The following is a 27,564-nucleotide window of genomic DNA, read 5'->3' as shown; positions in this document are numbered from 1 at the left end:
AAGAATAATTTTTAAAAGGGTCACAATTCAAACATCATTTCCACTATCACCTTCATCATTGTTATTTCCACTTCCTCCAAAGACATAATCAAATAATCCAGAACTTCATGGTGATTCTATTTTTGGTAGTCATATGAAGAATTTGTTGATAAGTCATGGTGGTAATTCACCAACAAAATCACAATCACAACAACATATACAATCAAAGTTCTAACATCAAAGTCCCAATTTTTTTCTTTAAAGTTTCATCTAGTATTTGTTATCTAAATACTCAAATTAAGAGTGTCAATTTAAAATTACCTTGAACATAATAAATAAGAGATTTTTTTTATCTCTACCAACTGAGCATATATTACACATTATCCCTCAGACTTTGCATATATTATGCATTATCCCTACAGCTAAATTCACGGGGATAGTTAATAAATAAGGGCTTAAATATTCAATTCGTTTTTGTAATTTGGGCGGTTTTGATTTTCGACCATGTAAAAAAGATCAAAAACATCCCTGCAAACTGAAATCGCAAAGCTGAAGAAAGAGAGTGAAGCAAGAAACGGCAACACCAGAATCGCAAATCGCAAATCGCAAGCAGGAAGAGAAGTAAGTAAAAAAGATAAGATTCAGATTCCTTCTTCTCCTGTTCTTATATTCTTGTGCTTTTTTTTTTTAATATTAGATTCGATTCCTTTTCTCCTGTGATTTTTGTTCTCGGCGTGAAAAGGTACCGTTTTGTAACGGCCGCAATCCCGGTACCGGTCCTTTTTTTGAAACCTTGGTTCCTAGTTTCAACCTTCAATATATTACACAGGATTACTCATTACTGCATAATTAAACAAATTGGTTCTAACTTTTAATGCATTCGTTCGTCACAAGACCCTTTTAGTGACACTAGTTCATATAATGCCCAAGTAGTCTTGAATTTCTTACAATGACTTTTTTATCATTCAAATGATTTTATCTGCTATTTGGAGTAGTTATAATTAATTGTAGTTCCAGCTTCTAAGCTATGGAAATAGCTTCTGGTATCTAATTCACTTGTGCATCACGGGTTCCTTCACGTTCTTAAGTGAATATTTCAACTTCAGCTTTAGCTTCATCAGCCTCTTTTTTGTTCCATTCAGGAACAAATGATTTAAAACAACACACAAATAATAATTTTGTATAATCCTGTTTTTGCTCTTGGTTTTGTTTAATGATTAATTTGATAACTGAATTTAATTAAATTATATTTGATTGGTTTGCTTTTTTTTATTCTTGAACCCCAACCTGCTGGACATGTGAATACCCCTGTCAATTTTGTATAGAGATGTCAAGATGCATTTTTTTATTAATATTTTCCCGTTCTTTTCATATTTTCCTTAGGTTGGATCAGCTTAGTTAAATAATGAAATTTTGTAGAACAGATATCTCTTCTATTTTAAGAGATGCAAAGCGCCAAGATAAACAAATCAAACTTAAGAGGAGGTAATCTGTCATTTTTTTATTTTTTTTTTTGGTGTTGGATATGATATATTGACTAAATTTAATTACATTAATTAAACTGGTGCAGGTGGTTATTAGGTTTACCTATCACAACAAAGGAGGGGAAGAAGTTGAAAGAAATTTGCAAAACCGGTTGGTGAGTGCTTCATTTGTTAAATCATTTAGTCATCAGGATTCACTCTAATGAATTCTTTTCTCCTTTTTTCTTTTCCTGTCTACAGGTATTCACCCGAATCATTACTCAGACAAGATGATGTAGGTTTCCTTTATTGTATTATCATATTCCTACAGTTACTTGCTTTGCTCTTTGTAAATTTGAAATATGAATGATCAATTGATAATCTAATAATCATTTCAGCTATTTTATGAGTCAGTGAGAACTCGTGTTGAACGCGCCTTTGGAGCACACTATATTGAAAGTGAGAATTGTATCCCTCAGGATGATATGGATTTGAACCAAATACCGAACTTTAAAAGGTTCATATTATCATGCCTTGATAATTTGACTACCAAGGGTCTATACCTTCTTGCTATGATAGTTGGCGGTGACACAGTCAAGTATGAAAGAACTCGAAGTAATTTGAAAAAGATTATCAAGAGTTCTCTTTCAAGTGTTCTGAGCAGCAAAAGAAACAAAGACCAACAACTGGAAACTCGTAAACAGCTTTTTCAACTTCTCAATAATCCTCAGAATTATCGACAAAGGTGTGAGCTTTTACCTGGATCTGAGTCCCAATTTTATCATGCTGCTGTAGTGAAGGTGTTGTGTGGACTGGAAAAGTTACCGTCCCAAACCTTGCTTGCAATGCGTAGAAAACTTAAAGGAATTAAAGCACCGATGCCTCAGTTGCAACCTTTCAAAAACGGATGGGGACGAAACCATCTAATCAGACAAGTGAATAAGATCAGTAGAAAGATGCTTTTAGAACTTGATGGAGGAAATAAGCTACAAGAGCCATTAGCCAATGCCATGTCAGTAGCAGACTTCTCACTAAAACTGATAATTGGTTTTGGTAGCACGTTTTTAGAAGAATGTTACCAATTCTCGCCTGAAGTGAAGTCCCTGCAGAGTGATATTATGCAAGCTATATTGTCTGTTGAGAAAAAGGAAGTAGTGCCATTGCCAGTGCTAAGAGAGTTACAGCTTCTCATAGAACCAAAGGCTACAGTAGTAAACAAGAGCTTACGGAAAGCTTTTGTAAATCTTTTGACTGAATTTCTCTTTGAGTGCAGTGATATGAATAGTACTCCAAAGTCTCTATTGCAGATTCTAGATGTTATCAACAAGTGTTCCAATAAAAGCACGCATGATGTAACACTCCAGAAGGAGCATATTGAAGAAGAAGTTGACAGCATACTAAGTGTGAGTGCTCAGACAAATCAAATTATTCAAGACTTGTTGCCGGACTATGAATTTGACCAGGGCTTTACAGATGCTTATATGGAGGAGCAATCAGAAGACAGTGACAATGAAAGTGATAAGGATGAGGATGATAGTCAATGTTCTGAGAATAGTTTGCACTGCTCAGTTACACCCAGTGAATGCTTGAATAGTGATTCTGATAAGAACTGTGATACAATAAATTTGGAATCGAAAATGCGCAACACTCCATATAATAACCAATGCCAAGAAGAAATCACAGAGCAGTTTAGTACACCTATGTCTAGGAAAAACTGTGATTCTTCAGCTGTTTCACTTGACAAAGAACCAGATGAAAATATTGTCAAGAGGCATGAATTTCACGAATCTTACACTGAAGCTGCTCCAAGAGATAAATCCAACTTTTGTGAGGAGAAAAAACCCATACCCACCAAGTACAGCGGACACAAGAACCAATACCTTGCTGCCCAAGATGCTTGTGATAAGACATCTATGCTTGCATATAATCTCATAGGTCGTATGTTGGAAGAGTTTGCCATAGCTGAAGACCTAAACTTAGACTTGAGTAAGAGGTCATACCTCAACTGTGATAAGCAAAGTGAAGACATAAAAGGTACTGAAATTTTTTCCGTTACTGCTATGACCGCTACCACCAATTTATACAATTAAATATTCTTGTATGGTCACGCCGGTACTACTTTAATATATTGTGAATGACAGTTAAGTAGTGTTTTGGTATAAATTTATTAATTAACGCTTGTGCTGTCATCATTGATTATCTTTATATCTTGCAGAAACAGAAGAACAGTCATCATCTAGGAAACGTAAAGGAGGTCCGCCTATTGTTCGAGTAATTGAGGAGCTTATTCCTTCCTTTCCAGATAGGTATTTGTTACATTCCTAAATTATGGCAGCATAACAAGAAATGTTGTGTATAGTATGCATGATTCTGTCAAAAATGCCATGATTTTATTTTTCTAAATAAGCTTTACTATTTGCATCTCTGTGAAGTACAACGATGCATAACAAAGATATTAGGTAGTTTTTTTAGGCATATAAATACACACTACACAAGCTATGTTATAATATATGAGTATGAGTAACTCTTGCTTTTGGACACTGCAGTAGCATGGAAAGACTGAAAATATTGATGGACTTGTGATAATGGAACTCAGGCTTTCAGGTTCAACCAGTGAAGAGCATTTTGAAATGGTTTTGCATTTTTGGATATGGTTCACCAAATTACTGAGTTTTGACACTAGTTTTACAAGTGTATAGTTTTTCAACTCTTCAATTAAATACCAAAATTTCATACTCCATAGAACAATTCTCTTATGTTTTATAGTGGACAAAGCTTCAATTAATTTCAGGATCGTCCGTCTTTTTTAGTGTCAATGATCTATATTGTTTGGATTCTAATTCATTGCAATAAGGAAATATGGCATTTGACACAATCATGCGATATGGACCGTTTGATTAAGATAAGATGACTCCAATACTACCATTTTTTTTACTCAGGCATAATGCCCAAAAATCAATTTGATTGGGCAACATTTGTTAAAAATTAGACTGAGCAACAGAACAAAAAAACGGTAGTATTATTTCCCTATTGTAATTACAAAAGTTACTATATTTGCTTCCTTAACCAGTGCCCTGGGGGCACCGGTTAACATTTTCCTATTGTAATTACTTTTGGATAAAATGTGCAATATATTTTTTATTCTTTCTATTGATGATTTTATTTTTGTATACATTATTCAAAGTGTTTATTGATTTGAGATAGAGGTATTATTGTAAAATAATCAGCTGGTCTTAACTTCAACTCCCACTGGTAGTATAAAAAAGCATCGTTAATAACATGTTCTTACTTATTATAGAATAATAACAGTTTTTACATGTGACCTGTTTGGCAAGGAGAAAGAAGCAAGCACTCAGATCTATAGAAATTGTAAACACGTGATCATTTTTTTCCATGAAAGTTGAAATATATACTGACTGAGACCAAAGCATTCAAAGCTATATATGTGGTTATTTATTACTGATTCATGTGAAACACTATTCTATCTTCTATAAAGTAAAAACAACTACTCCAAAGAAGCTTGACCTTATTCCAACCTACCTTATTTGAGGATTAAAGGACTATAATAAATATTTAACACAATGAAAACACATGGCACGTGCACTATCTTAACTGTAATTGAAATTTTGCATCTGTCTGAGAAGGAAAATCCATCCACTTTGCATGGTTTTAGAATCTGATGTTTGTTGAAGCAATACTTCAAGTGTAGCATTGAAAGCCATGCATCATTTCATATATTGTGACATGTCTGAGAAGTGAGAAGAATCAACTGTCACTGCCGCCATGTATATTGCGAACGAGCAACTTCACACAATGTGTACCAATATCACTCAAAACCTCTACACATTCCTTCAAATCTGAGTCATTCACCAACATCACCCATTCCTCTTCATCATCAAGATACTTGAGTTGGAAAGAACCATTTTGTAACTTAAACCTTTTTGCAACTTCTTCATAGAGTTGACAACAACCTACAGATGGATCGAACTTGAAACGAATAGTGTCTCCTCTATAGTTAGCTTTGACAGCGAATTTCGACTCACTATCGACACAAATTGATTTGACTTTCGAGTGCTTCTGATTCTCAATGCTTTGAGATCCTGATGAACTTCCATTCACCATTGAGCCAGAGGCATTTGATGAATCGGTCATGCTTGAAGAAGTAGGGTTGTTATGTTCATCAGCTCCTTTTCCCTCTTCGAAACCAAGTTCAATCATTGAAAAAGAACTATGAGAGCCAATATCATGCAAACTGCTATTGTCCAACCCACATTGATCTTGTTCTTTTTCAAGAACATAATCTATAGTGGTTTGTTTAGGACAATCCTGAGTCTTTGTCCAAAGCCATGTTGTTGAATCTTCAATACAGTCAACAGAAATAGCATTGTCTTTCTCCAATTCCACCTCGCATGAGTTAGAAACAAGAACATCTTCATCCTCCAACTTAGGTACCGAGGCTTTCTCAGGGAACTTGAGAGTTTTATTATGCTTACCAATTTGTTGGATGATTGAACCTCCTGCAACAAATCCACCAGTGTGAGGGTCAAATTTCAGAACTCCTTCAACTCCTTGGACAGAATCAAGCACGGTTTGTATTTTCTTCAATGAACGATTAACTTTATTTATCTTGCGCGATGGCCATCTTGAAATTCCATGTTGTCTGCATATTCTCTTCAGAGTTGTTGGACAAACTGTTTAAAGAATGAATGATTGTTAAAAATTGAAATCAATTTTGTCTTTATTTACAAGAATGAACTACGTGAAAGGGTAATGTCAATCTTAAGAAAATATCATAGAACATAGCTGTTGTAGTTGCCAAATTTAATTTTTTTACATGAACAACGAAGGATGTTAATGATCTTAGTGAAAATGTATCTAAGTTGGAATTGGAGAGTGTATGAGTCCAAATGGTAAGACATTTTGGATATGTTGAGCATGACTCATATTCACTGATAAGTGGTCAGATGTGGAGCTGAAAGTGCAATAAAAACTACAACAGGCACTCTTCGTCAGAGACGTAAGCATAACTGGCTGAACTCCGTCATCAATCGTTTGTGTCTTCTGTGATTTTATTTATGTCTAGTTAGAGCAGGATTTGATGTTCTGACAGAACAAAATTGCAACTCTTAAACTTATGATGGACCAACCCTCACACCCTCAATGAGTCCACTCTTAACTTCCAAGTCAACCCAAAATTAAAAGCTGAGTTAATAATAAATATAAAGGAAATATTCACAGATATTGATGGTGTCTCACCCCCTATTTTTTTTGCAGCATCCTTCAGACTACCAGAAAAGTATTGTTGGAGAACACTCAAGCTAACATTCTTCTCCACTGCACTCCTCTTTTTCTCAGCCTGCTTTCTTGATCCACTTGTTGCCTATAAGAGAAACTACTACAATGTTAAAAGGCATGGTTCCAAAAGACATTAAAAATAGCAACAAAAGGAAGTTACAAAGTTAAAAGATAAATTAAGGTTTCTGCTCTACTATTCCACTGCATATTCTCTTCAGATTTCATTCTGTTGGGTACGACTTCTAGTTTACTGATAAGTGAGCAGGTGACTAAGCTTCCATTCTGTAAACCCTAAAATTCCAGTTATAATATAAAGATACTGCAGTGCTCTACAGTCGGAGGCATAGGGACAATTGGCCGAACTCTGTTATCAAATATCGTGTGTTTTCTGTTTACATTTTTTCGCATTTGTTTACTTTTGAACCAGGGTTGCTGTTCTGAGTTCTAATACATTCCATGATACACAATAACTTGAAACAAATGTTTCCTAAAATGGAGCATTCATTTCACATTAAATTCTAAAAGGATGAAAATATAGAAGATTCAGTCAAAATATACCTGACTGTAAGCAGCTTGATTTCCACTATTTTTTAGGTTCGTTTCGTTGAATGACATCTGGAATAAATCATTGTCACCACTACTGAACGCTATCTGAGAGTTCCCCCGAGACATAGGAAAAAAACCTGAGACATTTTCCTTTTGAAACTCATATTGAGAACCTTCCATCCCTCTTAGTTCAGCTTCTGAAACTGTCCTCAAACTCTTGCAAATTCTTCTCATAGTATCTGACAAATTGTCTAATAAAAGTTGTTGTTCCGAACTCCCTATCATATTGATCGGAAGAAAGAATTCTAACACATAATCATCATCATTAGTATAAGTACTCCTTAGCCTAATTGCAACGGCAGCATTCAAGTTATATTTTCTCGCGTGATGAACAAGTGGATATTCACTAACATCATAAGCCTTCACATCGGTATAGAAGAATGGATGATTTGATTGAAGAGCTTTTCCAGATATACCTTGTCCTTCCTCAAGATGATGTTCAGAACATGCATGAACAAATCCTCCTACCATTTTATCATTGATATAGCAAGCTGATTCTTCAATACATAATACACATTTTTCATTAGAACTTGTTATATGGCCTTCTTTAATTCGTATTCGCTCAGATTCTTCACCTTTTCCTTCACTATAACAACATGGAATCCATGTCAGTGCTAGTGGTAGACTATGTGCATGACAAACAGCTCTTAACACATCAGTTATCTCTGTTAATGCAGCTCTTTTGTTACTTGATACACACTGCATAAAAAAATGGACCTCTTGAGAATTTCAGATAAAATGATATATCAGAAATTCAGGAATCAGCAAATACCTGAGGAAGAAGTCGTGGAGGCATAATAGTCCTTAGATTCACACGCTGCGAAAAGTCACGGAAAATTCATTTAATTATAACACAATTTGGAAATATCTTAAACATAGAAAAGTTTACTTTTCTTAGTAATTTTGAATTCATTTTGAATTCATATTTTTTGCAATAAATATGAATTCAAAATGTATATTGTGAGAAACAAATTGGAGTATATAGACCAAAAACCAAAAGGTTAAATTTTATAGGGACTAAAAACATATTTAACCATAAAAAACACAACATAAGAAGCGGTGAAATAGGAAAACAAGAAAAATCAAAGTATATGGTGGAAGTAGCAAAAGAAAAACCAACCTGAAGTGCATGAGAAACAAATTCTAATTCTTTGTCAAAATTAGGCTTTTCCTTTGTAGTGACAAGTTCAAGTACAGCACAACATGAAACTTCAGAGTTCATATCAGATATAGGAAGAGCGATTGATCCCCGAACCTCGTGACTAATAGCATGATCTAATCTCAAGTACTCAGATTTATGGTAGTAACCAACATTAGAGGTCCATTCAGGAACATGCGAGTTAAACACGCGACCAGGAAGTCCAGCACAACAAGATCCCATTTTCATTTCTGCAGAAAACGTAAACGACCTCGAAACTTCGCGGTAACCTGCAAGCTTTTGATCTAACAAATATGGTTGATCACTTGTAGTTAGGATGAAGTCATCACCATACTTTATAGGTGCCCAAACTTGTGCTAGTATTCCTCCACCAGCTGATTCCTTAAAGAAGGATAAAGCACTCATCATTCTCTCATCAAGTGACCAACTAGGTGATTTTGATATTATGTAATTGCACATATCATATGAACCATTTTGTTGTGAATCTAAATTATTATTTGTTTCATTTGAATTATTATCTAAGAACTCAAGTTGAGTTTCCATTTCTTGTAATAGCACTTTTTCATCATAACTATCCATAACATTGTAATTTCCACCAATTTCTGTCATAAAAAATGGACCATTTATGTGTTCAGATAAATTCAATCCATCATATGCAAATGATGAAAGATCATTAGTTAAAGTTTGATCAGTTATTGATGATGAACCATTGCACCAACCAGCATAGCTATCAAAGTTCATAAGCTCGGAGATGTTGTTAAACATGTCATCTGAATTTAATGAACTTTTCATTCCACTATCAAATGGTGTCCAAAGGCTGATTCCACCCCTCTCCTTTGACGAATATTGGCCTTCCATGTTCAGGTTGGTGAGAAAATTAGAAATTGAAATTGAACTAATGTTAGAGACCCTTTGAATGAAAATATTGCTTTGCACCAAACATTCCTTCCAAATTTACCAGCATCAAGTAGTCCTGCAAGATTAAAACTGGATATATGCAAACTTTTAACATAGGGAAGGAATTCATGAAAATCAATTAATAAATCAACACTTGTTTTAGCCTTATTTTTTTGGTCTTAACCCTCCGGTTAGGGGTCCCTGGTAATCAAGAGTTCGGTTGAAAGGTAAGTAAAGTTTGGCAAAAAAAAAAAATCTTGCCAAGATTCGAATTCATGTTCTCTTGAATGATTTTTTTAGCCAGGTTTTGATGACAAAGATTAAAAAATGGAAATCTCAACCCCTCATCTAGAAAAAAGGAACATTAAACTCACTCCTCACAAGAAAAAAATTTGTATGAGAAAATGTTTTACGAATTGGACTCTTAGATGAATATTATGAATCTAACAATTCACAAAGTATTAAATCACTTCCATTTATTATTGAAAATCCAAAAACCAACCATTGAGAAGCCAAAATAATTTCAATGAACAGAACATGCACAACTTTGTGACAAACAATAAATTCATCACAAATTTTCTTAAAACATCATAACAAACAAGACAAACAACTAAACAAAATTTAAATAAACTAAAAAAATGAAATAAAGATGCACAAAAACCTGAAAGCTTGAATCCTAGCTCCATATAGCAAGCTCCTTCACTGAAACAATGCAGCATAAAATAAACCAACGATTTGAAAAATCTATCAATGATTATTTTTTCAACAATGCTCCAAATTAAGTTCTAGTTGTTCTATAGTTCCAAACTCCAAATGCTCCAAACTTGACAAATCCAAATTCAAGATTTTCACAAAACCATAACAAAAGGAAAAGTATGAGTTATTTGTGTTACACCGACCTCAAAATTATCTAAGTTACTAAGAATTAAAGACAAAAAATGTTAGATAGTTTCTATAAAAAGAGTGTGAAAGTGGAATAGTGTACGGCACTTTCAGAGAAACCGGTTACTAAAAATAGAAAGTTGTTATCGTGGTCGACGACCAACCACGCCACAACAACAACCTCACACTTAGTGTTACCTTAATAATCATCTTATCACTTATATCGTGGACACAATAATATAACATAATAACACATATTTAAATTAAACCAAATTATTATTATTATTATTATATATTGTTTAGAAGAACTACCAAACCACCTGGATTCAAATAGAATCTAATGGCTAGACAATGATATTTGATAAAGAAATAAAAGTTGGCATATAATTATTCTGGTGACACATTAAGGATGTTGATAATGATTTGATGTTGGAAATTATATGCTTTTTTATTATTTCTTTCGAACCTTAAAGCTGACTCCTAGTGATTATGTTTTGCCATCCGTACTCTACGGTCATTTATTTTATTTGTTTATTTTGACTAATTTATATTTAGCTATTCATAGATTTTTTTTTCTTTTAAGCATACAAGTTTTTTTTAGATGAATTTTGTTACATATTATCTATCTAACGACTTTTTTTTTTTTTTTGTCAATTAGTCTATTGGTTGGAGCTCACACAATTTAATTGTGTAAATGTGGAGTGTCCGGGCTTCGAATCCCAACGCTTACATATAATATACAATATCCCTACCAACTGAGTTAAGCTCATCGGATTCAACGACATCTTTATATTATTAATGGAAGTTGAACATATTATTATTTTATAGTATGAATCAACTCCTTATCAACTCAAAAGTAAGTGTAAGAATACGGCTTAAATATTTAATATCTCACTTTTTTAATGCATCATAATGGTTTGAAAGTGTGGATGCCTTGCGTCATTTTTTAAGTGAATATTTGTTTCTTTTTCTTTTATGCTAGATATTATTGATTAAAATAGTAAATTTATAAGTTCTAAAATGTATATGCTGACATTCACCAAAAATAAAAATGTAAATGCTGATTTCACGATGATGTTTGGAGCATGAATGTATACACTGTTCCAATTATAATCTTTTAAAAAATTCCAATTATCACGTAATCATCTTTTTTTTAATGTAATGATCACGTAATATTATTATCCAAAAAATTCGTGCATAAAATATATATTTTTTTTTTAGAATACATAAAATATATCTATTTTCTAAAGGAATTTTTTAGGAGATCAGGTCTGTTTTTTTTCAATGATCAACTTTGTATACAGTATACTATCGTAATTTATTTTTGATAAATGATAAATTGTGTTCTTAAGGAACATGTTAAGGAACCTAGAGTGGAAATTTGGTTTAGGAAATTGTGTCAATTTAATCTTTTAAAGATTGAAAATTAATGTGTTATAGTAATAAATATTTATCATTTACGGAATCCTTAACATATGTCTTAAAAGGCACAAGTTAGCACCCTTTACTTTTACCTAGAAAAATAACCATAAATTTTGTATTATCATACTAAGCATAAAAATATTTTTTAAAATTTGTTTTTAAACAAAAATTGACATTCATTTTTTTTTTATATATGGAGGGTTTTTGTTTCAAGTTTTACTAAATTGATTTCTGGAAACAAATTTTCCTGGAATATATAGATTAAAAGTATAATTCCTAATTACTATTAAAAAAAATGTTTAGTGAATATTTATACTATTTTTGGAAATTATATAAGAGAGAGTTTACAAAGTGTTACACATTGATTTATTCTCCCCTTCATGGTAATTTTTTCTCTTTCTCAAACCAACCGAATGAACTCAAGTGATTAATGAGTTCTATCAAATAACGTATTGTTTGGGAAAACCCGAGTTGAATTCTTGCTGAAACTATTCTTGATCATGTCAAATGTATATTTCACGACCCAACTCTGGATTATTGAGTCTCTCCTTCCTTAACCAATTTTTTGAGAATCTTGTATACTTACGAATACAATTTAATAAACTAGAAATAAACATTTTTTTTATATTTTTTTAGTAATAAAAAAAGATTTTTTTTTTGAAAAATTAGTAATAAAAAATGAAATTCATCTTTATTAGGATTAATTGCATTTTTAATCTCCACAAAAATAATCCTATTTTTAAAATCAAACCTTTTGGTCTCTATTTTCACATTTGTTGTAATTTTGATCTAAAAATGATAATTATTGGAGTCAAAAAAGGTGGTTTATTGTCTAAATGTTGAATCGAAAGATAAGATATCATTTTTTAGATCGGATCTCATACTAAACAGCCTACACACACATACGTACGCATAGACACACATACATATAAATTCTTTCTTATAAATTGATTGTCGTATATGAAACTCATATGATACAGTGATATTTATTTAAATTTTAAACAATCAGGAAGAGTGGGTCAAAAAGTATCTGCCCAAAAGTTTATTGGTAACTCTTAAATTGAACTTCAATTTTTTTTTTTTTGTTGAATAATGAACCTCAATTATAAAGCTATATACTAATATTTTTAGGCATAGTTATTAACCTTGTAAAAAAAGGTATAATATTAACCTTTAAAATAATATTTTTAAATTCATTTTCATTGTCAAGTGTTTCTTTTCCCTTTTGAATCATCATAATAACAATATTTTATTATAATTTCGTTGAAATAAATATCAAATGTCACTTTTAAGTAAATTTATTTTAATATTGATAATAATAGTACAAATATTGTCAATGTGTAAACTTGTACGTAACGTTTAACAGATTCCGTACGTGTGTGTATATAATTACTGTTTTTTTACAGCATATACTTACTTACTGATTTATTGAATCGAAAAATCATGATATTACTAATTTTAAACTCTTTCATGTAACTTTCCTGTGTCATGTAATTTTCCTTGCCAACGACGTGGAATACTTTATGAGTGTATGCATTTTGCGAATTTGGAAGTGTATAAACTAGTAATATAAAAACGAATTTGATATCCCTATGGATTTGCCTAAATATAAAATTTAAAGGAGTCTTACATGTTAATGTTATTCTTAATAGACTATAGTATTTAAAAACGAATTTGATATCCCTATCAACAACGACTAATAAATCAACAACGACAAACTTTGTGCATGATAAAGTACAAATTACAAAATTTAAACCACTATTAGTGAAGTTAAAGAGACATAAGGGTGAAAATATGTTTGACCAAATTGAATTTTCTGATCTAATTTTGAAGAGTATAAACACCCAAACCAATTAGTTCCCGACAAATAGACTTTTGAAGGTACAAACCGTGTACCAATCTTGTAACAATTTAGAACATGAGTGAATAGGTAAATTAATCTTCAAGATTATAAATATCGGTCAAAATAATCTCTCATTTTACAAATTAACGAATACATATTTGAAATTCCTCAAAAAAAAAAATACATCTCTAAAATTATAAAATGTCATTTGAAATGGTCACATTGCACAATAACAAATACTACATCATCAAAATTTTAAAATTAGACATTCAAGACAATTATGTCGTGCGTTAATTGAAGATGTCCACATTACACCTTAAACCCATGACACACACACTAGTTCATTAGAGACTAATTTACCTATAAAATTCAGGTCATCACAGAAACAAATTTTCAAGTAATTACAATTATGTATGAAATAATTATTACTGACAGATTTGTTCTTGGGAGACATAGATTAGTTCTTAAGAGACCTAAATTACATAAAGAAATTTGTTTACGGTGTGCTATGTAATTAGTGCGGAATTGACATTAAAGGGTTACATATTTAGTTAACGCGTCAAACCATAATCTCTAACGATACAAATACAAATTAACAGAGAGACTTATTTGTCGGATACCTACAATTTCGAGGAATGGATTACCCATTTACTCTTAGAATACATTAGTCTTTTATTTATTGAGAAATGATATTTGTACAACTATTTTCTCACAACTTTTTGACAACTTTCTCTCTCATACTCACATTATCCTCTTATTCCCCCTCTTTCTTTTTCTCTCTCTCTATTGTTTTTGACCAATGAAAAGAGAGAGAAAATAAGTTATCACAAAAGTTGTCTCATATGGTTGTTCAAATAACACTACTCTTATTTATTTCCATCTAGTTAAAAAACTGTCAACTTTTCAGATTGTACCTTTCACATGCAGAGTTGTCCATGACCATTAGTTTACAGTTTGTGTTTGTGTTTTTTTGTTGAAGGATTAGTTACAGTGTGTTGTAATAGTTAAAAAAACGTGTAATTAGAAAAGTCCAATCTGCTTCGTGTGGTAACTAATTTCTATAAAGATTTACATTGAATTGTGTTAAAAAAATGCTAGTTTGGAATGGTTGTCATTACATTTTCTGGGACACATTAAAAAATATTGGTGTTTAGTTTATAACTGAAAGATTTCTATAACAAGAAGAAAATTAAATTAGTTTTATAACAGTAATAAAACTATCCTTCAATCCAAATCACTATCATTTCTGCATAAAGAGCAGAGTAAAAGACTTGTACAAATTTCATTTAATCCATAATCACAAGTATTATAAACTATAATTTAGAAACATCATTCCAAAATTATTTTCCTTCTTTCCTAGTACATTCAACAATGATAATTATCAACCTAAAAAAATGACGATCAGCACTGGAATTTTACACAATGGAAATTCTATATTAGAAATATAAACATGCTGCCAAAAAGCTTACACCGGGGCTTGCCAGGAAAACCGTTCAAACCTTCAAAACATATCAGATGATATATTTATGCAATGCTGGTGATGATTTTACAAACTTATCTTTTAGACCTCACCAAGTAAGATGCCCATATCTCGTTGGCTGGAGGAGGAGGCTGAACCCAGTGTCCTGGTATGCGACTGCACAAAGTTACAATGAACAGGAAAAAGAATAAAATCAGATACTCGAATATTTTATTTTACATTTTTCACACTAACTCTGAAAATAAAATCTCAGCGTAAGAAGTTTAATTTTTTTTTTTACCTTCCTCCTGGTCGGATATATGCATCCCATCCTCTTCTAACCTGCATGAGATTATTCAGCAGTCAATAATGGACTTAGGAAGAACATGTAATTGAACTTTGAACTAATAATAGTAATAATAACAATAATAAAAGCGGCGCATCAGTTAAGTATATCTGTTACTCAAAATAAAAGTCAAGTAAAACTGCCTTCATGCACAGTTACGTGCCACCAATATGAATTCTTAGCAAAAGATGCAGAACTTGATTAAAAAAAGTAGTTAAAATTACCTCGATCAATGTGCCCATGTCATTGTTGCTTCCATGATAATAATGATAGAACTCAATCGGTAAATTGGCCAAAGGATCATAAGCTCCTCCATAGTTCTGTCCTTCAGATGCTATGTTACTAGATTTCTTCTCATCAGTTGCATCTAATCCCTCTTCGGTTACACTATGGACTATTTGCCCGTTGTTCTCCTTAATCTGACTTTCATCATTGCTTTCTTTCGAAAGTTTCCCTTGGTTCTGCATGGCTTTCCTGGATTCCTCGGCAGTTGCAATTGCATCTTTAGCAGCATCTGTTTCAGCTGCAGCCAAAGCTTCACGCTCCTCTTCTTCCACTGCAGCCTGAACTCTCTCAAAAAATTTATCATCTTCCTCTGGGAGAAAATGGCCTGCGTAGATGAAACTTACATATATGAATATTATAAATTTCTGCATACTTAAATTGTAAACTTACTAAAACAATTCAATTTTTTTGAACAAGAACTAAAACAATTCAATTAAAAAAGTAAATGACACCATCAAATTAAAAATGTATGGTTTCTAGTTGATAATTACTAAATTTTGTAAAGGTATTTCTCATGATACATTTATAAAATGAATAGTTATTCAGCTATAATCAAAATGCCAAACATTGGAACTTGAACTCAAACATGCACATCACAAATATGATCAACCATAAACCTGCATTCAGAATCGGAACTATGAATTTAAGGTAACAAACTATTATAAGAAGTACAAAAGATAAATGTGGCAACAAGGGAGAAGAAAACAAAACCAAGCAAAACAATAAAAATCTAGTAAATAATATGCTATATAATCACAATACAACTAACTAGAAGCAGAGTGATTTTCTTCTATATATACCTTGTTTTTTCAACTTTTGTATCCTTATGGAGCGTAATTCTTTAAGTTTCTCCTCCATCAAGAGCAACTCGAGCTGTGATATAACAAAATGCAAGAGAATCACATCAGTTGATACACAAAATGATAAAATATAGATTGTTGTGATTGATATCGACTAAAGAAATGTATAGCTATATCCATATGGTAGATAGGAACAGAATATATGATCAAGTTCTTCAGAGTTCACGGAAACCATAAAATAGAAATGATTTACCATCACTTGTACAAAAATTTACCTCTGACTCTTTTTTTATAAAATAGCAAAATAATATATATAAACAAAATAAAGTCAAGAGTACAAAAGTGCTAGAGTACCAGAAGTACCCTGCAACCCCAAAGGCAAAACAAAAGGAAATAAATTTACCTCAGACTCTAATTTCTTCTTCTCTTCTTTGACTTTAAGCTCTCCAATTTCGTTCATCTTTTTTACCTGCATATAGACATGTTTCAGACTTTACTAAGACTTGTATTGCAAACTGATTTAACGGCTAAATTACTAATATATCTGTAAGCAAAATCCTGAACATGATAAATTAGAACGACCCTTCCCCATTTCCCTCTATGGAGACAGTAAAGAAAACAGTGACCAAAAGTTTGAAATAATTAAGAAAATGGCACAACAAGTAATATGAAGCAATTTGTAGAGATGATTAATTGGAATTATAGTGAACTAAAGCCTTTCAACCAGCTCCACTCTTTATCAGGAATAATATGTGCACTTTTTTGAATGGCAAATGTTAATAATTGGTGGTTAGATTAGTTTTTTTCTCATTCGTCTGGGTTGGAACCCAGGACCTCCAACTCCAAGTTTAGCATAATTGACTAATCAATCAGGTTTATTTAAGCACCGAATCTTGAAAAATGTCAGAGACAGTATTTGTATATCTGAATTTGTAAACTTATTCGTTGGACAAAAATTGAAAACAGTGTTGACATAATCTTTCAGATAGCCTTTGGCAAAAACAATTATCAATAACAGTCAATATAAATGTAGGCTTAGATTGCAAAATTTCAATACCTTGATACTTGCAATTTCCTTGGCAATCTCCCTAGCCCTCCATTCATCAGCCTCTCGGTCAATTTGATCAAATTGCTCGTGCTCCTAGAGTTTTTAACAAAGCAACCAAATAAAAGTCATCAGTTTTAGACAATAGCTACAATAAAGAGGAAAGAAAAAGTCTCGCAAAGCAAAGTGACCTTTGCCAGCATTTCTGCAATACGCTTCCTTTTTTTCTTCCTCCAGAGTTTATTCCGTTTAGACTTATGCACTTTATTCGTAAACTTGGCCACTGCTGATTTCTCTTCCCATGGACTTGCTTCATCCGCAACATATCTGAATGGCTCAAGCTGAGCTTTTAGTTTTAACATTAAAGAATTTGCTTCTTCAACAGCCATTGCTTCTTGGGTTTCTATACTAACCCCTCTGTCCTTTAGACATTTCATAAAACTTAAAAGATTTTCGTTTGAGCCATGAGTTACATCTTCTAAAGGCCCTTTACTCTCTTTGATCGTCTTCAACATCTCTAGTTCCTTTTGCCTACATAAAGTACATCAAACTATCAATTATCAAATAGCATGTACCAAACACAATGAGTGATTATACTGGCTTATTTTGTGCTGATAAAAGCTTTCAATCATAATTTAACCGAGAGAGATTTAAGCTGAAAAGCAACTTTTACGTGGATAGATTACAGTTTAAACAAAAAAACATGTACTGAGTTGAAATAAGAACAACATACATTCCCTTTGCAAGATTTAGAGTATCTTGCAATTCCCTGAACCAATCACAGACATTTCTGGTCTCCCAAAAGGAACTTGACTTTGGTGGTTCGGGTGGTAATATTGGAAGCTGCATAGGTTCAAGAAAAAGTTGTGGTGGTGGCGGAGGTGCAGACTGAAAAGGAACTGGATTCATTGATAGCAATGTGTACAGTGTAAATCAGGTATCCTGAAAAACAAAACTACAAGAATAAGGAAAAGAGTCAATACCACTAAACAATAAAAGAATAAATACAATTGATTTATCGAAACAAAAAGTGGAAATATTAACATATATTAAAATCCGCAAAATCTGCATTTAAGCAAATCTTTATTTATGCATTGTGAGTGGGTAAAAACAGTGTGGTTTGCATCAAAATTAGGTGTGAGATTTGGCTACACTAACAACGTTGTGATGTCCTTAATTGAATGGTTGGAACAAATAATTTGCAATGAAGACGATGATGTGATTCAATTGGTGTTATCTACATGTAATCAAATTTGGTGGATTATAAACAAGAGATGCTTTGAGGGGAGTGATATTCCTTGTGCTGTCAGTTGCTACAATAATGCCTTAAAACTGTACACTGCTACAATAGTGCAGAATTTCAAATTTTGCAGATGCAAAACCAATAGGTATCACTTCCAAACAGTAACATCAGATGGTGTCTTCCGACTACAGGATCCTACAAACTTAATGTTGACGTTGTGGGCCCTTCGGAGAATGAAAAATGGGGCCTCTCAGCGGTGATAAGAGATGCTGATGGGTCTGTGGCAGCAGCGGGTTGTTGGTATATGCCGATTCTACCCGACTCCGATGTTGCAGAAGCAATGGCATTGTTGAAAGGCTTACAGTTTGCAAAGGATCTATTATTCTTGAATGTACAGGCAGAGTCAGATTCAAGGAATGTGATTACGGCAATTGAAGACGAGTTTCATGTATCAACCTATTTAGGAACAATTGTAAATGAGTGCATCAAACTAAGTCCTAGCTTTAATTCAATTAGCTTTGCTCATGTTAGGCGTGTGGCTAACCAAGCTGCGCATTACTTAGCAAAATTTGCTCTTTCATCCAATTCGGACTTTGTTTGGATCCAATTCGGACTTTGTTTGGATTGAAGAAACTCCATCTTGTATTTCGACGGTTGTGGCTTTTGATTTATTGCCTCAACCGGTTTAATGAAATTGGTTTCATTTAAAAATAAAAAAAAATTCCTTTCTTTTTCTCTAGATTATAAATTTCAGGAAGTTAAATTCATAACTTTCATCAGTGGCATTAATGCAGGCTAAACGTGAATAGGATTGAGATATCCGAGCAGGTTCTATCCTGCTTTGCTTCCGAAATTCCTTTTTTTTCTTGATTCATCAATCAATCGCTGTTTTCCTTCAATCAGTCGTTGATTTTCTTCAATCAAGTGTCAAATTTCTTCAATTAAGAATCAATTTCTTCTTGATTCTTCAATCAATCACTGAATTTCTTCAATCAAGGGTCGAACAGTTGCTTCAACCTCGAATCCGCAACCAGATACCGATTCGATCTACTACGTTCATCCCGGTGATGGTCCCAACACTGTTTCTGTTTCCACCAAATTGACTAAGGATAATTGCCATGCTTGGGCATGTGGGATGCGTTGAGCGATTGGCGGAACAAGTTTTCGTTTGTTGATGGAAGAATGGAAGTCCCTGATGAAGATGATCTCAATCAGAAGGAATGGGAACGATGCAACAACCTTGTTCACTCTTGGATAATGAACTCAGTTTCAGATTCAATCGCACAAGGTATTGTGTTCTTTGAGAACGTTGTTGATGTGTGGTGCGATCTGAAAGAACAATTCTCTAAAGCTGAGAATCCAAAACTCAGGCAAGAATCCAAAACTGTAACTGATTACTTTGGTGAATTAAAAAAAAAAATTGTGGCAAGAATTAGAATCATATCGACCTATACCTGTTTGCACTTGCCCTAGACGACGATGTGTGTGCTGGTATGAGAAATGCATGTTCATTTAGATTAGAGGAGCAGATTATGCAATTCTTGACTGGCCTGAATGACAATTTATCAATAGTAAGAACAAAGATTTCATTGCTAGACCCTTTACCATCACTCAATAAAGTGTACTTACTCACTAAGAAAATATAGTGGACAACTCTCTCTCTGATAACGAATCTGACATAACAGAACCAACATCATTGTGGTGAGCTGGCATTGCCTTAGTGTGATTGAGATTAACTGTATCAGTATGTATATCCTTCAACAAATAGTGTGGGAAATATCCAAAACTCACGCTAGAAACGGGACGGAAACGAAGTAACTCAATCTTAAACTACACTAAAAATGCGTCAAAAGCTTACCATAATAAATCTTACCCAAGGTTTCGAAAAAAGGACCGGTACCGGGATTGCGGCCGTTACAAAACGGTACCTTTTCACGCCGAGAACAAAAATCACAGGAGAAAAGGAATCGAATCTAATATTAAAAAAAAAAAGCACAAGAATATAAGAACAGGAGAAGAAGGAATCTGAATCTTATCTTTTTTACTTACTTCTCTTCCTGCTTGCGATTTGCGATTTGCGATTCTGGTGTTGCCGTTTCTTGCTTCACTCTCTTTCTTCAGCTTTGCGATTCTGGTGAAGCCCTTATTTATTAATTAAGTATACCGTGAGTTTAGCTCGGTTGCTAAGATAATGCATAATATATGCAAAGTCTGAGGATAATGCATAATATATGCTCAGTTGGTAGGGATAAAAAAAAATCTCTTATTTATTATGTTCAAGTTAATTTTAAATTGACACTCTTAATTTGAGTATTTAGGTAACAAATACTAGATGAAACTTTAGAGAAAAAATTGGGACTTTGATGTTAGAACTTTGATTGTATATTTTGTTGGTGAATTACAATCATGACTCATCAACAAATTCTTCATATAACTACCAAAAATAAAATCACCAAGAAGTTGTGGATTATTTAATTATGTCTTTGGAGGAAGTGGAAATAACAATGATGAAGGTGATAGTGGAAAGGGGGTTTGAATTATGACCCTTTTAAAAATTATTCCTCAAACTTAAATAAGTTTATATACTCAAGAAAGTTCTTGGTAAGAGTTAAACAAATAAAAATATATGTTAATTAAAAATAAAAGGATCAGAAAATTTCAGATTGTATATTTAAAATAAAGTAAATAAAAGGACTAGAGAATTCTGGAATATATGACTAAAATAAATAAAGTAATAAAGGGACGAGAAAAAAATATTCATATTGAAAGACATTGAACATGAATTATGCAAAATATTCACGTGAGAGAGATATTGAATTATTTTGTACTCTAAGCTCTTGTCAATTGCCTTGATATGTTGCTATATTTATAGATGGTTGGATTCGTTGAAGCTCACTTGAAATATACATAAACATACAACTGTTGTTTGTACGTTCCAAAACAACCCATGTGCATTTGCTTTGTTGCTTGATTCGCAAAGTTGCAAAAAAATGTGTTATTCCAAGTGAAAAATGTTCTGAAGAACATTCTCTTCTTTCCAAGCCTATTGAGACAACCCACATGAGGTTGTAATAATACAGCTATGATTAGTTGTAAATGGATGGAACATAATGATGTCATCCTTATCTCTTGAGAATATTTTTTCTTTGTAAAACAATTTTTCTTCTTTCTTTAAGAACACATGATGTAATAATTCAGTGATCTTGTGTTAAATGGATGGGACATAATGACATCATCCTTATTCCTTTGTAGTTTTACCGGAATGTTCTCAAGAACATTCTTTCTTTGTAAAACTATTTTTCTTCTTTCTTTAAGGCACGTGCTTTTTCAATATTTCTTTAAATTCACAGCCTTTATGTAATCATGTGATATTCTTTTCATTTATGTCATATATCAAAGTATCTTCTTTTGGTGAGACATAGGGAATATTTTGTTCTTGGATTTGTACCACAAAGTTCATCTATGTCCTTTTGCTTATTTGCTTTGATAAGGATGTTTTCAACTTCACTTGTAATCTTAGAATGTTCTTCTCTTTAACAATAACATTCTCATGAAACATTTCTCACAAAACACACTAGTAGATAACAAAATAATAATTGTAATATTTTTGTTATCTTTTAAAACATCAAATGAGGATGTTTTCTTCATTTTGTATGACCAAAATGATATTTGTAGGAACATGAGAAACCTTTCTCAAAGTCAAAATTCCTTTGATTGATTTCTGTTCTCCAAATCATATCTTGAATAGTGATATAGGATTTTTGGACCATCATAAGTATATTATGATAGAATCTCAAAGCATATGATCATGAATTTTCTTCTTTGATCATTCTCCGATCAATATCATAAATGAATGACTTAATAAATAATTCATTAATGAATTGATTTCTCTTTAAAGTTGATTCTAATCATTTTGATAAAATAATGAGAATAATTTCAGGTGTAATATGCATCCTCATCATGAGAACATTCTTTCATCGGAGTTGATAATGTTCTCTTCTATATGGATGACAATACATTCTCGGTTAATTAACCTTTAATTATTTTGTTGATGGTACAATTTATCTCATAGTTCATGTTGGCGATTGCACACAATGTTTCTTTCCATTGAGTATCTTTGAGATGTTTTAGTTTAGGTATGCATGTAATCATGAAGGTACATTCGATCATTCTTTTGAATGAAACTTTGTACCTTTTCCTTAAACCCTTTTTAGAAGCTATTTGAAGATAATTCCTATCAAATTTTAATCATTTATTCCTCGAATCTTTAAGGCTTTGATGAAAACTATGTGGTGACGAGGATGTGTCAATTGATCATAAAATTTATCTTCTTGTTAAATCTTCAATCAACACTTATTTGATTCAAACAATATTCTTTTTATATTTTCTTTGAGCTTGTGATAGTAATGTATTGATATTCTTCCAATGAGTATATATATGCACTTGTAAGAGACTTCTTTCTTGTCAACTTTTGTGAAAAGACTTAAGTGCAAACATTAGTAGATCACCATTCATAAAACTTAGTGTTTATTCCATAAGGTTTGTTATCATTAAAACATTCATAAAAATATTACATTATCTGGTGTAGAAATATTATGTTATTTGGTGTAGAAATATTACGTTAATTGGTGTAGAAATATATATATATATATATATATATATATATATTAAAATCAAATATTGAGGTTGAGGGGCATAATAGAAATAAGGGAGAATGTGTTAGGTTTATAAAAAGAAAGGTTAGAAAGTCAGAATAGAGAATACGTAGAAACTGCTTTTGGGAGAAAAATGGAGAAAGTGAGAAGTCAGAGAAGAGAAGAATCTTGTGAGAAGAGGAGCAATCTTGTAGAGTCTGATCATCTAATCTAAGGTAATGGTGGGACTAGCTTTCTCTAATAATGAGTTGTATAATTCTGAAAAAGGGTTTAACATTGTAGTTGTTGTTAGTTTTGATGTTATAGAAATTAGGGTTAGATTTCATTCATAATCTTTTGTATAATCTATTTTTCTACTTCTACCCATAAGTGCCTATTTGTATAAAGTGATTATTGTGGATTAAATTGGTGAAGTATAATGTTGTTGTTGATGAATTCACTTCTGATTGATGTTGTTTTTGTAGATGTTGTTTTTGATAATTGATGATTTTCTAAAATAATGTTTTTGGTCAAGTTTTATATGGTTTTGAGTGCTTTATCATGTATAGAAATAGTTAGACAAGTTTTGGAATCAAATTTGGGCATTGGGAAGTCAAAATTGGGATTTTGGGGTGAAAAAATTGGGTTTTCCCGAGTTGCTCTCTGACAGCACGTCCTCTTTCATGTTCTTGCGTTTTTTTGACACGTTTATGTTTTGAATTGGCCTTTGGTGTAAATATGAAAGTTGTAGATAATTGTGTTAGCTTTCCATTGACTTTGGTTCGACTTGAAAATGATTTTTGATTTTTGAGTTATGATGAAAATACTCCAAGGAGGTCTTAGTGAAATTTTATGAAAGTTCCGCATAACTATTTCTAAGTCAACCCAAAACTTATGGGTTGTCTTCAAACCTCAAAGCTTGTGTACTACGAGTTCAATTACGGTGTTTAAGAATATTTAACCTATGTTGTGATAGATCTAACTTGGTTTGATGTGAATATCTTTGTTGGATGATTTAATATCTATATGAATGTATATGTTGAAGAATATGATGTTATATGATGTTGTTTATGATTGATGAATTATTATATGAATGTATATGTTGATGAATATGTTGTTAAATTATTATATGGGTGTATACGTTGATGAATATGATGTTGTTCATGATTGATGAATTATTATATGAATGTATATGTTGATGAATATCTTATATGATGTTGAATTATTATATGAATGTATACGTTGATGAATATGATGTTGTTCGTAATTGATGAATTATTATAGTAATGTATATGTTGATGAATGTGATGTTATATGATGTTGAATTATTATAGGAATGTATATGTTGATGAATATGATGTTATATGATGTTGAATTACTATATAAATGTATATGTTGATGAATTATGATATTATGATGCAAAGTCGTTGTCGTTGTTGTCGTCAATGTCGTTAAAGTTGTAAGTTGTTGTCGATGTCGTTGAAGTTGTTGATTGTTGTTGCATTTGTTGCTGAGTCCATGCATAATCATTAAAGTTGAGGGCTTGATGCTCTGGAATGTATATTCATTCATATTAAAGTTGAGGGCTTGATTCTCTGTTGATTTTAAACGAAGAAAGCTTGATGCTCTGATGGTACCACATACATATTGCATTTGATGAATTGTTGCTGTTGAGTAAAGTTAATTGATGATTTATAGTTGGAATTATGAGAACCATTGTTAATGATGATTTGTTGTTGCATTGTGTTGATAAATATTCTTACTTAAATTATTGTTTATTAGTTTTACTAATGATGAATAGATGTCGTTATGTATTAAATTCTTTTAAAGAATTATATGCTTATTATTATTGGGGAACAGATTGTCTCCAGTGTAATTTTTCTCCAGTTCTCTCTGTGACAGATCTAAGCCGTTCATTTATTATAAGGATAGATCAAATGGATTGGAATTAAAACACAATAATGGCTTGTCGTTTTGCCTTTTGGCTTTATATCTCTTTAGTTTTTCGGTTGGTTTGGGCTTATCTCCCGTTTTCACCTTTCTTCCTCACAAAACCCACCTCAATCTTACTTGTTCGACCAATCCCCACTAATCGCAACTCCATGATTTTGGTCTCCACACCACCGTCGTTTGCAACCGTGATTCACGACGGGAAATTGAAAGTAGCGACCACCCCCTTCCTAGGTCAATTTTCTTTTCAGTTTGCTTCCATTTTCCTTTCACCATGATTAATTAATTTCTTGTTGATTCTGACTTATTGATTATCAATTTAATTTCAGGTTTATCTACCTCTGGCTGGCTTGAATATCAATTAGTTGCTTGGAAACTATGACAGTTGCTTAGATTATGGTCTGACCAATAACGAGACGTTTGAGGTCGAAAAGATTAAAATTCAGATCGAGTTTGTATTATGAATGGTGTTGGAATGCTCGGGAATGCTTAAGTACTGAAGTAGATAGTTTGGAGGGGTTTTGTTTAAGGGGTTTTGGTTCGTTTTTTTTTTCTTCTGTTTTCAACTGTTATGTCTGCTAACAGTAGTAGATGGTCATGGCTGTTAACAGCTTCTGTTTTTTTTTTCTTTCTGTTTTCAATTGAAGTAGATTGTCATGGATGCATAGTTTTAAAACTCGGACCGGACCGGCCGGTCGGACCGGTCCAACCAGGAACCGGTAACATGACCGGTTCGAGCAGATAGTTGGATCGGATATGCAATTGAACCGTGACGAACCGGTATGAACCGGCCGGTTTCCTGTCAAACCGGTGACTCGGTGGTTTTTAAATCAGACCGGTTTTTTGTCCAAAGAGTGAAAAAACGCTGACAGAAAGCTGCAGATCTGTGTTTGGTAGAAAAATCTGAGTTAGAGAAAGCTGCAGTTTTGCATCACAGTAAGAGAGAGAGCGAGAATAGCACTTTATTCAACTATGAAGATGGAAGAGAAAAACAAATCTCAGATAAGAAGGAGGAGAAGCTGAAGCATTGAGAAAAGAAATGAATGAATCTGACGGCTGCTGTTAGTATTGCTACTATTAGGGTTTGTTGTTGCCTGTTGGTGCTTAGTAGTGATTGGTATAATGGGCCTCTCAAATAAGCCCAAATTTATGACACGAATACCACAGGTATAATGGTGCTTGCTTAGTAGTTGGTAGAGGTATAACAAAGCTCATGTGTAGAAATTAATTTTTTTTTTAAGGAATGTGAAGAAATTAATAGAAAGCATTGATATATTTTTGATATTTAATTTTTTTAAAATAATTTGTTATATTTTAGTTTTTCATGACTTGAATATTATACTTTTAATTAGTGTTTGTTGTAAGAAAAGTTAGTGTTATGAACGATTTATAAATATTTTTGAGATGAGTAAGTTAGTTTAATCTGATTAAATGAAGAGATGTTTTTTTTAAAATATTAATCATGTAGTTTAATTTGAAGAATGAGTTTGTAAAATTATGCGTGTCTTGAATTTTTTGTAATTTTTAGAGATCGACTCACACGGTTAAACTTATTTATAAGAACCGAGTCATATGATCGAGTCATCCGGTTCAATCCGATTCAGTTGTGCGGTTCAACCAATGACCCAGTGGTTCAACCAATGAACCAGTGACCCAGCACCCTTACCGAGTCGACGACCGGTCCGAGTTTTAAAACTATGCATGGATGTTAACAGCAACTACTATGTCTGTTTTTGGCTGCAGTTTGGTTATGTTTGATCCCATGTACTTTTATAGCTTTGTTTTAGGCAGACCCTGTAATTGCCTTTGCATTGGGGTCTTGTAATTGTTCTTTTGGCAATAAAAGAGGAAGAGCTATTAGCTTGTATTAGGGGCTTTGTACATCAATGTAAAATTATAGATTTATAGTTATGGTTTTAACGTGTGTTCTTAAGATCTTGTACTTCGAGATTTCGATTAATGGAATATAATTATTTGTAGCTTGTACTTGTGATCAATGCAATATTTCTCTGCTTGTTAACAGTTTAAAATAGCATTTGTACATGCTGCTACAATAAAACTGCTACTAGAATAGTGCAGAAAAACAACACATAATTTCTTATATGGTTGTGCACTGCTAGAATAGTGCAGAAAAACATCACATATAATGTCTCACATCTGATATGGTTGTGAACCTGTCAATATTACTGCCACCAAAGCTACTACAATTTTCACCAATGTCTCACAAAATTATAGACTAATCCACCAAAATAAAAG

General features: G+C 32.5%; 4 protein-coding genes across 18 annotated transcripts; 2 read left to right on the top strand and 2 right to left on the bottom strand.

Annotated features, from left to right (window-relative positions):
• Nucleotides 1-457: 457 nt before the first annotated feature.
• On the top strand, nucleotides 458-4,261 carry LOC25492676 (uncharacterized). The gene is made up of 7 exons (XM_013600866.3): nucleotides 458-600; nucleotides 1,363-1,464; nucleotides 1,550-1,618; nucleotides 1,704-1,737; nucleotides 1,841-3,476; nucleotides 3,658-3,748; nucleotides 3,989-4,261. The coding sequence occupies exons 2-7, from the start codon at nucleotides 1,385-1,387 to the stop codon at nucleotides 4,023-4,025; spliced, it is 1,947 nt and encodes a 648-aa protein (XP_013456320.1). The 5' UTR covers nucleotides 458-600; nucleotides 1,363-1,384; the 3' UTR covers nucleotides 4,026-4,261.
• Nucleotides 4,262-4,803: 542 nt separating this feature from the next.
• LOC11422046 (protein NLP9) lies at nucleotides 4,804-10,540 on the bottom strand. 3 transcript variants are annotated; one of them, XM_024781028.2, is made up of 7 exons: nucleotides 10,480-10,540; nucleotides 10,061-10,101; nucleotides 8,464-9,489; nucleotides 8,116-8,160; nucleotides 7,296-8,042; nucleotides 6,699-6,822; nucleotides 4,804-6,133 (listed from the first exon to the last, which is right to left on the bottom strand). In XM_024781028.2, the coding sequence occupies exons 3-7, from the start codon at nucleotides 9,358-9,360 to the stop codon at nucleotides 5,208-5,210; spliced, it is 2,739 nt and encodes a 912-aa protein (XP_024636796.1). In that variant the 5' UTR covers nucleotides 9,361-9,489; nucleotides 10,061-10,101; nucleotides 10,480-10,540; the 3' UTR covers nucleotides 4,804-5,207. The 3 variants fall into 3 exon arrangements, with proteins under 3 accessions (XP_024636796.1, XP_024636798.1, XP_039689599.1); XM_024781030.2 differs by lacking the exon at nucleotides 10,480-10,540 and having other exon boundaries at nucleotides 8,464-9,475; nucleotides 10,061-10,473; XM_039833665.1 differs by lacking the exons at nucleotides 10,061-10,101; nucleotides 10,480-10,540 and having other exon boundaries at nucleotides 8,464-8,883; nucleotides 9,222-9,352.
• A 4,224-nt stretch (nucleotides 10,541-14,764) lies between these two features.
• On the bottom strand, nucleotides 14,765-20,913 carry LOC11415975 (U11/U12 small nuclear ribonucleoprotein 59 kDa protein). Of its 13 annotated transcripts, none has more exons than XM_024782185.2 (11): nucleotides 20,583-20,697; nucleotides 20,354-20,460; nucleotides 20,179-20,274; nucleotides 18,215-18,436; nucleotides 17,673-18,012; nucleotides 17,494-17,577; nucleotides 16,840-16,905; nucleotides 16,437-16,509; nucleotides 15,576-15,961; nucleotides 15,307-15,347; nucleotides 14,765-15,182 (listed from the first exon to the last, which is right to left on the bottom strand). In XM_024782185.2, exons 4-11 carry the CDS (start codon nucleotides 18,388-18,390, stop codon nucleotides 15,101-15,103), a joined length of 1,248 nt encoding a protein of 415 aa, XP_024637953.1. In that variant the 5' UTR covers nucleotides 18,391-18,436; nucleotides 20,179-20,274; nucleotides 20,354-20,460; nucleotides 20,583-20,697; the 3' UTR covers nucleotides 14,765-15,100. The 13 variants fall into 13 exon arrangements, with proteins under 13 accessions (XP_024637953.1, XP_039689243.1, XP_039689242.1 ...); XM_039833309.1 differs by having other exon boundaries at nucleotides 20,358-20,460; XM_039833308.1 differs by having other exon boundaries at nucleotides 20,354-20,440.
• LOC11422047 (uncharacterized) lies at nucleotides 19,853-25,690 on the top strand. Its single transcript, XM_024780624.1, has 2 exons — nucleotides 19,853-20,126; nucleotides 25,638-25,690. The coding sequence occupies exons 1-2, from the start codon at nucleotides 19,853-19,855 to the stop codon at nucleotides 25,688-25,690; spliced, it is 327 nt and encodes a 108-aa protein (XP_024636392.1).
• Nucleotides 25,691-27,564: the final 1,874 nt, after the last annotated feature.

This window comes from Medicago truncatula, chromosome 4, assembly GCF_003473485.1.
Source record: "Medicago truncatula cultivar Jemalong A17 chromosome 4, MtrunA17r5.0-ANR, whole genome shotgun sequence".
In the NCBI taxonomy this organism is placed as follows: domain Eukaryota; kingdom Viridiplantae; phylum Streptophyta; class Magnoliopsida; order Fabales; family Fabaceae; genus Medicago; species Medicago truncatula.
The sequence above is the reverse complement of the archived record's forward strand: the minus strand, read 5'-3'. Positions and strand labels throughout refer to the sequence as shown.